Source organism: Nycticebus coucang, chromosome 2 (assembly GCF_027406575.1).
Source record: "Nycticebus coucang isolate mNycCou1 chromosome 2, mNycCou1.pri, whole genome shotgun sequence".
Taxonomy (NCBI): domain Eukaryota; kingdom Metazoa; phylum Chordata; class Mammalia; order Primates; family Lorisidae; genus Nycticebus; species Nycticebus coucang.
In genome coordinates this window covers 124,065,422-124,080,842 of record NC_069781.1, presented here as the reverse complement: position 1 = coordinate 124,080,842, position 15,421 = coordinate 124,065,422, and the positions used below count along the sequence as shown (strand labels likewise).

Here is a 15,421-nt window from a genome sequence, read left to right as displayed (position 1 = left end):
CTACCACACTTATTATCTCAATAAATGTTAATGGCTTGAATTCCCCACTGAAGAGACATAGATTGGTTGACTGGATTAAAAAACACAAGCCATCCATTTGCTGTCTGCAAGAAACACACCTGGCTTCAAAAGACAAATTAAAGCTCCAAGTCAAGGGTTGGAAGACAATTTTTCAGGCAAATGAAATTCAGAAGAAAAGAGGAGTTGCAATCTTATTTTCAGATACATGTGGATTTAAAGCAACTAAAGTCAAAAAAGACAAAGATAGTCACTTTATATTGGTCAAGGGAAAAATACAACAAGAAGACATTTCAATTCTAAATATTTATGCACCCAATTTAAATGCTCCCAGATTCTTGAAACAGACCTTACTCAGTCTGAGCAATATGATATCTGATAATACCATAGTAACAGGGGACCTTAACACTCCTCTTACAGAGCTGGACAGATCCTCTAAACAGAAATTAAGGATGTAAGAGATTTAAATGAGACCCTAGAACAACTGTGCTTGATAGACGCATATAGAACACTCCATCCCAAAGATAAAGAATATACATTCTTCTCATCACCCCATGGAACATTCTACAAAATTGATCATATCCTGGGACACAAAACTAATATCAACAGAATCAAAAGAATTGAAATTTTACCTTGTATCTTCTCAGACCATAAGGCACTAAAGGTGGAACTCAACTCTAACAAAAATGCTCGACCCCACCCAAAGGCATGGAAATTAAACAATCTTCTGTTGAGTAACAGATGGGTGCAGGAAGAAATAAAACAGGAAATCATTAACTTCCTTGAGCATAACAACAATGAAGACACAAGCTACCAAAACCTGTGGGATACTGCAAAAGCAGTTTTGAGAGGAAAATTCATCGCTTTACATGCCTACATTCAAAAAACAGAAAGAGAGCACATCAACAATCTCACAAGAGATCTTATGGAATTGGAAAAAGAAGAACAATCTAAGCCTAAACTCAGTAGAAGAAAAGAAATATCCAAAATCAAATCAGAGATCAATGAAATTGAAAACAAAAGAATCATTCGGAAAATTAATGAAACAAGGAGTTGGTTTTTTGAAAAAATAAATAAAATAGATAAACCATTGGCCAGACTAACGAGGAATAGAAAAGTAAAACCTCTAGTAACCTCAATCAGAAATGATAAAGGCGAAATAACAACTGATCCCACAGAGATACAAGAGATCATCTCTGAGTACTACCAGAAACTCTATGCCCAGAAATTTGACAATGTGAAGGAAATGGATCAATATTTGGAATCACACCATCTCCCTAGACTCAGCCAGGAAGAAATAGAGCTCCTGGACAGACCAATTTCAAGCACTGAGATCAAAGAAACAATAAAAAATCTTCCAACCAAAAAATGCCCTGGTCCAGATGGCTTCACTCCAGAATTCTATCAAACCTTCAAGGAAGAGCTTATTCCTGTACTGCAGAAATTATTCCAAAAAATGGAGGAAGAAGGAATCTTCCCCAACACATTCTATGAAGCAAACATCACCCTGATACCAAAACCAGGAAAAGACCCAAACAAAAAGGAGAATTTCAGACCAATCTCACTCATGAATACAGATGCAAAAATTCTCAACAAAATCCTAGCCAATAGATTACAGCTTATCATCAAAAAAGTCATTCATCATAATCAAGTAGGCTTCATCCCAGGGATGCAAGGCTGGTTTAACATACGCAAGTCTATAAACGTTATCCACCATATTAACAGAGGCAAAAATAAAGATCACATGATCCTCTCAATAGATGCAGAAAAAGCATTTGATAAAATCCAGCATCCTTTTCTAATTAGAACACTGAAGAGTATAGGCATAGGTGGCACATTTCTAAAACTGATTGAAGCTATCTATGACAAACCCACAGCCAATTATTTTACTGAATGGAGTAAAACTCAAAGCTTTTCCTCTTAGAACTGGAACCAGACAAGGTTGTCCTCTGTCACCTTTACTATTCAACATAGTGCTGGAAGTTCTAGCCAATACAATTAGGCAAGACAAGGAAATAAAGGGAATCCAAATGGGAGCAGAGGAGGTCAAACTCTCCCTCTTTGCTGACGACATGATCTTATACTTAGAGAACCCCAAAGACTCAACCACAAGACTCCTAGAAGTCATCAAAAAATACAGTAATGTTTCAGGATATAAAATCAATGTCCGCAAGTCAGTAGCCTTTGTGTACACCAATAACAGTCAAGATGAGAAGCTAATTAAGGACACAACTCCCTTCACCATAGTTTCAAAGAAAATGAAATACCTAGGAATATACCTAACGAAGGAGGTGAAGGACCTCTATACAGAAAACTATGAAATCCTCAGAAAGGTAATAGCAGAGGATATTAGCAAATGGAAGAACATACCATGCTCATGGATGGGAAGAATCAACATTGTTAAAATGTCTATACTTCCCAAAGCTATCTACCTATTCAATGCCATTCCTATCAAAATACCAACATCGTACTTTCAAGATTTGGAAAAAATGATTCTGTGTTTTGTATGGAACCGGAAAAAACCCCGTATAGCTAAGGCAGTTCTCTGTAACAAAAATAAAGCTGGGGGCATCAACATACCAGATATTAGTCTGTACTACAAAGCCATAGTGCTCAAGACAGCATGGTACTGGCACAAAAACAGAGACACAGACACTTGGAATCGAATTGAAAAGCAAGAAATGAAACTAACATTTTACAACCACCTAATCTTTGATAAACCAAACAAGAACATACCTTGGGGGAAAGACTCCCTATTCAATAAATGGTGTTGGGAGAACTGGATGTCTACATGTAAAAGACTGAAACTGGACCCACACCTTTCCCCACTCACAAAAATTGATTCAAGATGGATAAAGGACTTAAATTTAAGGCATGAAGCAATAAAAATCCTCCAACAAAGCATAGGAAAAACACTGGAAGATATTGGCCTGGGGAAAGACTTCATGAAGAAGACTGCCATGGCAAATGCAACAACAACAAAAATAAACAAATGGGACTTCATTAAACTGAAAAGCTTCTGTACAGCTAAGGAGACAATAACCAAAGCAAAGAGACAACCTACACAATGGGAAAGGATATTTGCATATTTTCAATCAGACAAAAGCTTGATAACTAGGATCTATAGAGAACTCAAATTAATCCACATGAAAAAAGCCAACAATCCCATATATCAATGGGCAAGAGACATGAATAGAACTTTCTCTAAAGATGACAGACGAATGGCTAACAAACACATGAAAAAATGTTCATCATCTCTATATACTAGAGAAATGCAAATCAAAACAACCCTGAGATAGCATCTAACCCCAGTGAGAATGGCCCACATCACAAAATCTCAAAACTGCAGATGCTGGCGTGGATGTGGAGAGAAGGGAACACTTTTACACTGCTGGTGGGACTGCAAACTAGTACAACCTTTCTGGAAGGAAGTATGGAGAAACCTCAAAGCACTCAAGCTAGACCTCCCATTTGATCCTGCAATCCCATTACTGGGCATCTACCCAGAAGGAAAGAAATCCTTTTATCATAAGGACACTTATACTAGACTGTTTATTGCAGCTCAATTTACAATCGCCAAAATGTGGAAACAGCCTAAATGCTCACCAACTCAGGAATGGATTAACAAGCTGTAGTATATGTATACCATGGAATACTATTCAGCCATTAAAAAAAATGGAGACTTTACATCCTTCATATTAACCTGGATGGACGTGGAAGACATTATTCTTAGTAAAGCATCACAAGAATGGAGAGGCATGAATCCTATGTACTCAATTTTGATATGAGGACAATTAATGACAATTATGGTTATGGGGGGGCGAAGCAGAAAGGGGAACGGAGGGAGGTGGGTGGGGCCTTGGTGTGTGTCACACTTTATGGGGTCAAGACATGATTGCAAGAGGGACTTTACCTAACAATTGCAATCAGTGTAACCTGGCTTATTGTACCCTCAATGAATACCCAACAATAAAAAAAAAAAAAAAAGAGAGAATAGCCTAAGCCCAGGACTTGGAGGTTGCTATGAGTTTGTTGTGGTGTCACAGCACTCTACCAAGGGTGATAAAATGAAACTCTGTCGGGCGGTGCCTGTGGCTTAGTCGGTAAGGCGCCAGCCCCATATACCGAGGGTGGTGGGTTCAAACCCGGCCCCGGCCAAACTGCAACCAAAAAATAGCCGGGCCTTGTGGCGGGCGCCTGTAGTCCCAGCTACTCGGGAGGCTGAGGCAGGAGAATCGCCTAAGCCCAGGAGTTGGAGGTTGCTGTGAGCTGTGTGAGGCCATGACACTCTACCGAGGGCCATAAAGTGAGACTCTGTCTCTACAAAAAAAAAAAAGAAAAAAAAAAAAAAAAAAAATGAAACTCTGTCTCTGAAAAAAGAAAAAGATAGCCAAAATACTTGTCTAAAAATTTTGTAAACTTCTACAAATCTAAAGATAAAAACACACAGCATTCTGTAGTAACAGGCACAGACATTAAGAAGCTCTTGAGAAAGCAAAAGGTTATGTCTATTTTATTTAAAAAAAAAAAAAAAATAGTGGCCCAGGCTCTAGAAATTAACATTCTCTCCAAAACTCTACTTCTCCACTTCTTCCTTCACCTCTATACATTTTTATAGTTTTATTTACACTAAAGTTCTTTTCCCTACTCCCATGGCATCTGATAATGTTCTATGTACAAACTGGTTATCAAAGTTTCTAATTGATCCCAAGTAGCTCTACTATATATGCCCCCAAAACAAAATACTTTCTTTACAATGCCAAATTTAAACTGGACACTATTGGGCGGCGCCTGTGGCTCAAGGAGTAGGGCGCTGGTCCCATATGCCAGAGGTGGCGGGTTCAAACCCAGCCCTGGCCAAAACCAAAAAAAAAATAATAATAATAAACTGGACACTATTGACTTAAACATTTTGCTTTTATACCAAAAACATTAAGTCACATCATATTAGAACAAACTTTAGAAATGGCAAACACTTTTCAAGCCTTACTCAACAAAACAGTACCTACTGGAACCTTCTGATACAATGTATGTCAAAATTAATAAGGGCCAACCCTCCCCCCTACTGCCTTATTGCTCTTCCAGACCCAGAATTTGGTATATGGAAACCACTGGAGAACTCCTCAGTTATTAATCTAAAACAGGAGAGATAAACCAGCATATATATGTTTTTCTGAAGTGACAAATAACAAAATAGCTATCTTTTATATTAGGGATTTCTCATTCTCCGCAGGAGAATTGCCTGCAAATTGTTTCTGAAACAGAACACATTAAGCTAGGAAGACTTTCCCCTTGATACAGAGCCCAAGCTGCCCGAGTAGCAAAGCCACACATAGTATATACCTCAGACCCATCAGCATTAAAGTGGTCCAGTGCCTGTTTTCGGATTTCTCCCTTGATGGAACCATCCAGACGCTGTAAAAATAAACCAAAAGAAAATCGTAAGGGAGGAAGATCAGCTATGCTCGAAATAGACCACCACACTTGCAATCTTTATCACCTGAACACCCTCTGAGTATAAATAACTGGAACTGCCTGGCAAAGTGCTATGAAGGGGCTGTGCTTAAGGAGTATACCCTGCCTAACTCAAGCTCTCCAGTTACACACTTAAGGTCAGAAGCTTCCAATTCAAGGGGCTGTTTAGGATCAGAATGTCCACTAAGACCTGAAAGGATAAAGATGAAAAGCCAACCTGTTCTTACAGGGTTGATGTATTTCTCTATCTGGAGGTACTGAAGAGATTAGGAAATAGAATCAATGGCCAAGTAATAATTACTTCCTGTAGAAAAATGAAGCTTCTTAGCTAATGTGGCTAAAAATACTGCTATTATTAAGTGCTACACAAACCAAACAATTATTTACATAATTTTGTTTGGAAAACATTTTGTTTAAACATTGAAAATGTTAATATGAATTAACCATAAATCCTAACTTTTCCAAAAATTACACTTTGAAAAGTATTCCAGCAGCCAAACAATACGGTCATTCACATTTTTACTAGGGCACACAATTCTTTTGCTAGAGCATGCATAGTAGATCTAGGTACAAAACAAAAGCACCACAGAGGTACCATATAATACATAAAACAAACATGAAAGAATTATCTATATGCTGTCTATGTTATAAAGCATTTCTCACTCTTTAAAATCATTTTCACATCTCATTCTCTAACAATCACCCCTTGAGATGAATAAATTACCTCATTCTACAGAAGGTAAACTGACCAAGAGGTGAGTCGCTGGTAACAGAGCCAATGGCAGGACCTACCTTTCCTCACAACTCTGTCAAACAAGTTTAACCCAAGTTACCCTATGTGTGGGAAGCCCCTTTCTTTCCCACTGACTACAATCCTACTCAGAACTTTGAACCAAAGATGTTTAAATGGAGGTCCACCAACCTCTATATGAAAGCAGAAAACCTAATGCCCTCCTTTTAATATTTTCATTAATGGAGGATATTAAAAGTTCTGATTAGGTACGATAGACAGGAAGAACCCCAATTTAGTTATTCCCTAAAGAAAAGAATAATGCATGTTTGATTTAAATGGTACACGATTACCTAGAAATGAAAGCTCATAGGAATCAAGATGCAGTGGGATGTAATTGTCCTTTAGCTGATTCTTGATAATAAGCCAAGTATTAACCTCTATTCTAAGGTATCTGCTAAAAGACCACACAAGATATTATGGACATACTAATGCCTTTCAGGGTATTTTCAAAGGTAATCTGCTAGTGAGTCTAAAAAGCTGAGCCTTCTTAGGAGATAATTACTGACTTACAGTTTTTCTAATGCCAGTGTAATTATGAGAATTGGTATAACAGTCCATCCATTCAAAGTTTAAAAAGAAAAACCATTTTTAAAAATAAAGATTAAAATCAAAGGACTATAGAAATATGCCGAAATCAACATAAACTACATACATGTCTGTAAGTAAGATCAGAGATAAGTTTCTAATATCCATTCTAATTATTTTTACAATGAAAAAACTTTTTCCCCAAAAGAGATAAGCTAGTGAAGATGGAGGTCAGTAGTTAACAGAGAAGAAAAGAAGGGAGTCCATCACCATTTGCTCCAGGAACCGTAAAGTTTCAAGTACCACCCTTCCACTGCATTCCCAGCCTCACAGGCAGGATCAACATCTTTTGAGGTGGATATATAATACTGCCACCCCTTTTCTTCTTTCTTTCTAGGATTTGGGCTTCTGGAACCAGGTTCGCTAATCTATCCTATCTCCTTTTACCAAAAATTTAGAGATGTAAGAAGCTACCTAAAATAACATACTTTCCTCTTAAGAAATGCTTTGCCCCATTTTACTTTCTCTAATCCTCAACACCCACCCTTCTTCAAGAAAGGAATGATCTTGGCAGTGCCTGTAGCTCAGTGGGTAGGGAGTCGGCCACACAACACCGAGGCTGGTGGGTTTGAACCCAGCCAGGGCCAGCTAAAATCAACAGTGACAACTGCAATCAAAAACTAGCCGGAAATTGTGGCGAATGCCTGTAGTCCCAGCTACTTGGGAGGCTGAGGCAAGAGAATCACTTAAGCCCAAGAGTTTGAGGTTGCTGTGAGCCGTGATGCCATAGCACTCTACTGAGGGAGACATAATGAGACTCTGTCTTAAAAAAAAAAAAAGATCTTCACATGAGCATGTTCATAGGGTTGAATTTACTAAAAGCAGGGAAATACAAACCAAGACTCTTTTGAAACTTTAATTTCTATTTTTTTAAAAGCAAAAAAAAACCCTCGTTTTCTACTTTAACAAGCAAAACATATAACTCAGGGGCAGAGGCGGGAGAGGAAAAGGGAAAGAAATAAACTCCCCCATAATTACCTGGAAAGGATAGTGTTTAATAGTCAGGTACTCGGCCAGAATATCCAACATTCTCACCATTTGAGAGAAGATAAGGACTCTGTTTCCCCTTTCTCGAAGTCTTGTCAACAGTTTGTCTAATAGAATCAGCTTCCCACTGCTCCTGATCAGGGACTAAAGTTCAAAAGACAGTCTAATCATTAAGATGAAACACATACATCAGTCTGCCCTTAACCGCCAAGAATTCGTACTTCAAACATCATCTTTAAATATTTTGAAACCCTCGGCAGTCCAAAGGCTAACCAACAGTTCCTGAAATGTTTTTACTTAGTATTTGTAATACTATACTTTCCAGATTTTTCTTAGTTTTTTAACTTTTTTTCCACCTACTTTTAAAGCTTCTATTAATGTTCCTTAAAGGATAACCAAGTATAAAAAGGAAGATTTTGATGAAAAGCACCCAAAGAAACTACATTGTTTTTGAAAAAGTAATTATGAAAAAGAGGAACTACATACCAGAAGGATCTCCTGTCCATTTTCCCTTTCATTTTCTTCAGGGGGTTTAATTAGATAGCAGTGGTTGCAGCATTTTTTCAGTTCCATTACAATATTAAGAAAACCAGATGTGCTGCCTCTTGTACCTTTGGCAAGAGCCTTGTAATTCCTGGTCAGAATCCACCTACAAATTAAAATGATAATGATACTACTAAACACAAAGAAACCAAGTTGTGGGTACCAGATTGTAAGAAAAAGTAGTATTATCAAAAAAAAAAATCTATCAAAGTTAGAAAAACAGACAGGGATATTTTATGTTGTGTCTCCTGCCACCTAACCATGATCTTTTACATCTCCGCACAGAACTGGAAAGTTAATGATTCCACAGGGCACTTCAGTCTCACTGAACACAGTTACTATTAAAAGTTAACAACTCTCTCTACCCTTCCCTATACATAATATATGCACACATTTATACCTATATATACACACTTTATATGAATACACACACATATATATATGCTTTACTTATACATACTTGAGTTTGTATGTGTGCATGTGTGTACATACACATAGATTATTTCAAATCTGAAAATTAGGAAATTTGTTTTTAAAAATAAAAATACATCCATGGCAGCTCGGCACCTGTGGCTCAAGTGGCTAAGGCACCAGCCACATACACCTGAGATGGCGAGTTCAAATCCAGCCCGGGCCCACCAAACAATGATGGCTGCAACCAAAAAAATAGCCAGGCATTGTGGCGGGCACCTGTAATCCCAGCTACTTGAGAGGCAGAGGCAGGAGACTGGCTTGAGCCCAGGAGTTCGAGGTTGCTGTGAGCTATGATGCCTCAGCACTCTACCCAGGGTGAAAGCTTGAGGCTCTGCCTCAAAAAAAAAATAAATAAAAATAAAAATACATCGAATTCTTTCTAGTTAAACAGTATAGAGCTTTTATATTATTCACCTCATACCCATCCTAGAAATCCAACTAAACTATACCAGCCTAATTCATTCTACACACAAAGCAGTTTTCGAATAATAGTGCCAGTTTTATAGTCCCTTATGAATTAATGGACCAAGGCAATGTTCACCATTTGTTGCTAACATCATAAAAAGAAAGACCTCCTATAAAAAAGTAACGTTTGCATTCTCTGAAAGTCACACTGAATCTGAACCTAATCAAACCTATACACTTATCTATGAGGACACAGAAAACACACAGTTCAGAGAAGAATGTTCACTGATGCCGTGGAGCTGGAATCAGCAAAATCTAGGCTGTGAGAAAAGTCTACAGAACTTAAAATCAGTTTCGGCATTCAAAAAGTTTATAAGGCCAAGGGAAAAAAATGTGTGTATATATGGATATGACAACCAGGAAAATGTAAACACTTATCTGACATTACAAAACTGATGGTGAATTACTAGGTTTTTTAGATAAGATCACAGTATTGAAATTATCCTTAACAATAAAACAAAAAAGATCTTTTAGGAGATATTTATTAAATATATATTTGTGGTAATCTACCTATCTATATATAGAGATAATTTATGATCTGGACCAGTATGTCTGAAAATGACAAGAAGAGACAGGAAACTATACAGATAAACTAATATTGGCCATAAATTGATAATTAAAGATTAACAGATCTCTTATTCAAAAGGACTAACTTTCACGGCAGTAAGTTCTTATTCCAGATCCAACTTTTTTTTTTGAAACAAGAGTCTCAAGCTGTTGCCCTAGGTAGAGTGCCATGGCATCATCATAGCGCTCAGCACCTCCAACTCTTTGGCTCAAGCGATCCTCTTGCCTTAGGTTTTTTGTTGTTATTGGTTGTTGTTGTTGTTTTTTTTTAGTAGAGACAGAGTCTCGCTCTTGTTCAGGCTGCTCTTCAACCTGTGAGCTCAAGCAATCCACCTGCCTCAGCCTCCGGAGTGCTAGGATATAGGCATGAGCCACTGTGCTCAGCCTCAGATCCGAATTTAAATCATCGAAATTAAAAGCCCATGACCAGTTTTGTCCCAAACCCATCATTATTTTTTTTCCAAACCCATTATTTTGGCTTTAACATAGTATAATCCAAGCCCAGCACATAAATTCCCCATGCCCACCAGAAAACGAGAGGAAAGAGTATACATCCTGCAATACAGAGCGGAGAGCTTCTTCTTAACTTACAGAGGCCCCTGCATATGCCTGTTATTAAATAACACTATGCTTTAATAATTTGTCTGTACTCAGTATTCCCTACCATACTTGTCTTCTAGTAAGGAGATATTTATTTAATAAACCTCCCCTTTTCTGACTGTAAATATATCGCTAGTTAGTCTGTGTTTAGGATTCACTGAAAAAGGACATTATTTATCAGTTGTCTATCTTACTGCTTCATGGTACCGATCTCAATTTCTTTAGGCCTACCCCAAGTAAGAACTTACTTATAATACTGTTTCTGAAGGGCCGACATCTCTACCCTGAGAATCTGTTCCACTTTGGCAGGAAGGGATTTCTCCACATCCTTCTTGACTCTCCGGAGAAGGAAAGGCTCTAGCACCTTATGAAGACTCTGGTAGCCATTCTCTCTCCCTTTGCCATGGTCTTCTTCAAAATCTTCCCAGAACTCAAACCTAGAGATGAAACAGTATAGAGTGTTACTTAGCCACATTAAGGGAAAACAATTTTTTTTTTTTTTTTTGCAGTTTTGGCCAGGGCTGGGTTTAAACCCACTACCTCCAGCATATGGGGCCGGTGTCCTACTCCTTTGAGCCACAAGCACTGCCCCAGGGAAAACAATTTTTATAAATAAAATTTCTTTTACTATGAATTAAATGGGGAAAAAAAAAGACCCTTAAAAAAATGAATCTCTCCTACAAGGAATGATAAAATTTATCAATCACTAGAGCTCTTCAATAAAAGAGAAGGAAAAACAAAAAGGGAAAAATCAAACTGATATCAACTCCATTCTACATTGTAGAACAGTAGGTTTCCAATTCTCACATTAAATCTAGAATTTATAAAATATTCTAGTACATCAAACAATTAATGTAAGTAAATTATTCTTATAAAATATTATACAGAAAAATTAATCAAACTACCTTCTGATAAGTGCATTTCATAAAAAAATAAAATTCAGAGGTGAAAAAAATCAGTGACAATATTATAGTTATCATCACTTAAAGGTAAAAATTCATTATGTAGGGCGGCGATCCCATATGCCAGAGGGGGCGAGTTCAAACTGGCCAAAAACCAAAAAAAAAAAAAAAAAATTTCATTATGTAACTTCCATCAATAAAATTTACTTCATAGGTTAAAAGTGAATGGATTATAATGATAGTAAACAAGACGGGAACCCAGACAAAACGATCAATTTCAATCCTCAATTCAACAGAACTTGAAGACACATTTTATTAATGAATTTAGAAATCTGTCACTCATAATCCCATCTAAACTCTCTAGATAAAAATTTCTCATGTATAGGCCAGGCATGGTGGCTCATGTTAGCCATCCTAGCACTCTGGAAGGCCGAGGCAGGTGGATGGCCTGAGCTCACAGATTCAAGACCAGCCTGAGCAAAAGCGAGACCCCATCTCCACTAAAAATGGAAAAACTGAGGCAAGAGGATCACTTTAGCCCAAGAATTGGAAGCTGCTGTGAGCTATAACACTACAGCACTCTACTCTGGGCAAAAGCTTAAGACTATCTCAAAAAAAAAAATTTTTCTCAGGTATAAACCTTAACTCAACCGTATTTGTTTCATTAAAGGATTTATGGCAGAAATCCTGAATGGAAAATTAGAATAAAGTTACTTTAGAAATAAAAAAACAAAGAAAATTTATTTCATGAGGATTAAGAAAAATGTGGTTTATCTTGCTACTAAGAAGCCCAACAAAGCACTTGAAAAACCTAGCTTACTTTTGTGTACAGACTAAAGCTCAGTAGGTGAAGACACACAGTAAATAAACTGAGGCCAGACCTAAAAGCTTAAACATTGTCCTACAGTCTGCCTGTGACACCAGTGGACCTGCTCTGCTGAAGCCCCAAACTAAAAAACCCCAAAACACTAACATTATCTACAACTACTCAAAAGCATATAATGTCTAATAAGATGGACAGTCAGAGATAGCACATGCCAACACTGCCAATGGATATAATAGGTTGAAAACTCTACTGTTACTTCTGAACTCATAAATGGCCAAGCATTTCACCAGGTATTGCTAGGCGTATCAACATCAGCCTTTTTAATATCTGGTAATGCCTAAAACAATATTCTTCCAGGAAATAGATAAAATGATCTTTTGGAATAAAGACATAACATCATCATTAAAGTCTACATAGCCTGGTAAAGTTAAGGTAAATTGTATTTTACTATCCGCTGCTATACTATTAAGTAAATATTCTAAAAACCCATAAAATAAAATGAGGTATAAAACCAACAAGAGGTTAAAGGAAAATAAGTAAATTGAACTAGCTCAATGCTGGATATGTTATCTCACACACAAAATGTACAAAGTGACTAGAAATCAGTAGGATTATTGCATTTAATTTTCTAAACACCTGGGAGATAGTTTGAAGAGGTTAATTTATTTTACAAGATTTACTTCCTCCCTATTGTTTTAGGCAACAAATATTTTCACTTACCTACTGTACTCTTAATGTATTAGTTAATGAGATAACATTTTGTTATATGCATACAATAAGGAGAATAAATACATATAGGTATGTATGTATCTATTATGGATATATGAATCAAATCCATTTGTTTATGAATTGTCTATGACTGCTTTCATTCTAAACAATAGAGACAGGTAGTTATAAAAAAGACCATATAGGCTCTAGGCACAAAATACTATCAGATCTTTTAGGAAAAAGTTTTCTATCTCCCAAAACAGGTAATTATTGATTTCTAAACTCAGCTATGTAAAAGGTATAAGATCACAGTGGAAAATACAAAAAGATTCCATGCCACATCTAGAAATTCATTATTTTAGATCTACCTCATTATTAACTTTTATACATAATACTTGTCTCTTATAAAAGTAGAAATAATCTGATTTTTTACAATTTTCTAGACCTTGGGGTTTTACAAAAACAGAGGTTTACTTGAGAAACATCAAAGAAAATTAAACCAATGCAATAAAAATCATATGCTGAGAAACATCAAAGAAAATTAAACCAATGCAATAAAAATCATATGCTAAAATTCACACAGTAAATATGTGAAAGTCAAATAAAAAAAGAGAGATTACCCCAGACAATAGAAACAAAAGTATAAAAAAAAAGAATTCCAAAACTAAAAGCCATCATCTATGAAGTATGTGTTATCAAATGGAATTATTTTGTAGAGTAAGTATGAGGTACACATTGGCACATAATTACCCTTACAATTTACCCTAACTTTACCAGGCTGTAGACTTTAATGATGATGTTATATCTTTATTCCAAAAGATCATTTTATCTATTTCCTGGAAGAACATTGTTTTAGGCATTACCAGATAAGCTGAATTCTTCAATCTTATCATAGCTTTTTCAACCTTTAATAAATACTAAGTTCCATGCTTTGAGAATAGTAAACAAACTTGCTGATTGACAAATCTTTACAGTAAGGTTAGTCATGTTCTCCTGGTCAGAGTCACCACGCAGAAAAGAACTGGTACTAAAAGTAAAATACAGAATGGTTGATGTAGATACTTGAAATACAGTTTCTACTGAATGTGTTATCACTTTTGCACCACCACAAAGTTAGAAAACCATTATTTCAGACACCCTCTATATTAATAAAGCACACTGTATCTACATATATATATTGTTTGTTTTGTTTTTCGTTTGAGACAAAGTCTCGCTCTGTTGCTGGAACTAGAGAAGGCAAAGGCATCATCACAGTTTACAACCTTCAGCTCCTGGGCTCAAACAATCCTCAACCGCCTCAGTAGCTAGGATTAAAGGCATGTGCCACCAAGCCCAGCTAGTTTTTTTTATTTTTTGCAGGGACAGGATCTCACCATGTTACTCAGGCTAATCTCAAACTCCTAGACTCAAGTGACATTCCCACCTCAGCCTCCCAAAGTGCTAAGATTATAGGCGTGAGCCACCACACCCAGCCTCTAGAATATTTTTTCAAATAGAAACATCAGTGTGCAGGTGGGTGGATTTAAAAAATAAAATTTAAAAAGAAATAAAAAAACTCTTTAATTAACAGTAAGACAAATAATCCAACAAAAAAAATGGCAAAAGACTAGGTGGCGCCTGTGGCTCAAAGGAGTAGGGCATCAGCCCCATATACCAGAGGTGGCAGGTTCAAACCCGGCCCCAACCAAAAATAAATAAATAGGCAAAAGATTTAGACACTTTACCGAAGACATACAAATGGCTACTGACATGAAAAGATGTTCAAAATCATAAGTCACTATGGAAATGCAAATAAAAACAAGATACACAACCACCAGAATGGCTAGAATCAAAAAGACTGACAACACAGTATTGGTGACAACACAGAGAAAATAAAATCTTCAAATATTTCTGGTAGAAATGTAGAATGGTATAGGCACCTTGAAAAATAGTGTGACAGTATATAAAAAGTTAAATATAAACTTCCAAACAATCCAGCAATTCTAAGTATCTAAGCAAAAGAAAGAAAAATGTATGCCCACACAAAGATATAACAGACTAAAAAAGAAGCAATCCAAATGTTCTTAATAGTGACTGAGTAGGGCGCTGGCCTCATATACGGAGAGTGGCAGGTTCAAACTCGGCCCCAGCCAAACTGTAACAAAAAATAGCTGGGCGTTGTGGTGGGGGCCTAGAGTCCCAGCTGTGCTGGAGGCTGAGGCAAAAGAATCACCTAAGCCCAAAAGCTGGAGGTTGCAGTGAGCTGTGACACCACAGCACTCTACCAAGGGCTATGAAATGAGACTCTTGTCTCTTAAAAAAAAAAAAAAAGTGACTGAGTAAGCATACGACGAAATAAAAGAGAACAATTGCTAATGGGGTCTAACATAAACGAATCTCAAAAAATTATGCTAAGTGAAAGAAGCCAGAAACAAAAGCCTACATGGGTTTTGCTTATATAAAATGTCTAGGAAAGATAAATCCCTACCAAAAAAAAAA

The 15,421-nt window shown here is 36.8% G+C and overlaps 1 protein-coding gene across 9 annotated transcripts in view; it reads right to left on the bottom strand.

Moving 5' to 3' along the window:
• The window catches only part of CHD2 (chromodomain helicase DNA binding protein 2), a 152,120-nt gene that overhangs the window by 62,583 nt on the left and 74,116 nt on the right, over positions 1-15,421 (bottom strand). For 8 of the 9 annotated variants that reach the window (XM_053581756.1, XM_053581755.1, XM_053581757.1 and 5 more), the window contains 4 exons: positions 10,756-10,944; positions 8,345-8,507; positions 7,850-8,002; positions 5,362-5,433 (listed from right to left, as the gene is read on the bottom strand). In XM_053581756.1, the coding sequence (XP_053437731.1) occupies positions 5,362-5,433; positions 7,850-8,002; positions 8,345-8,507; positions 10,756-10,944 (577 nt within the window). The remainder of the gene's footprint in view (positions 1-5,361; positions 5,434-7,849; positions 8,003-8,344; positions 8,508-10,755; positions 10,945-15,421) is intronic. The other variant, XM_053581761.1, reaches the window with a different exon arrangement.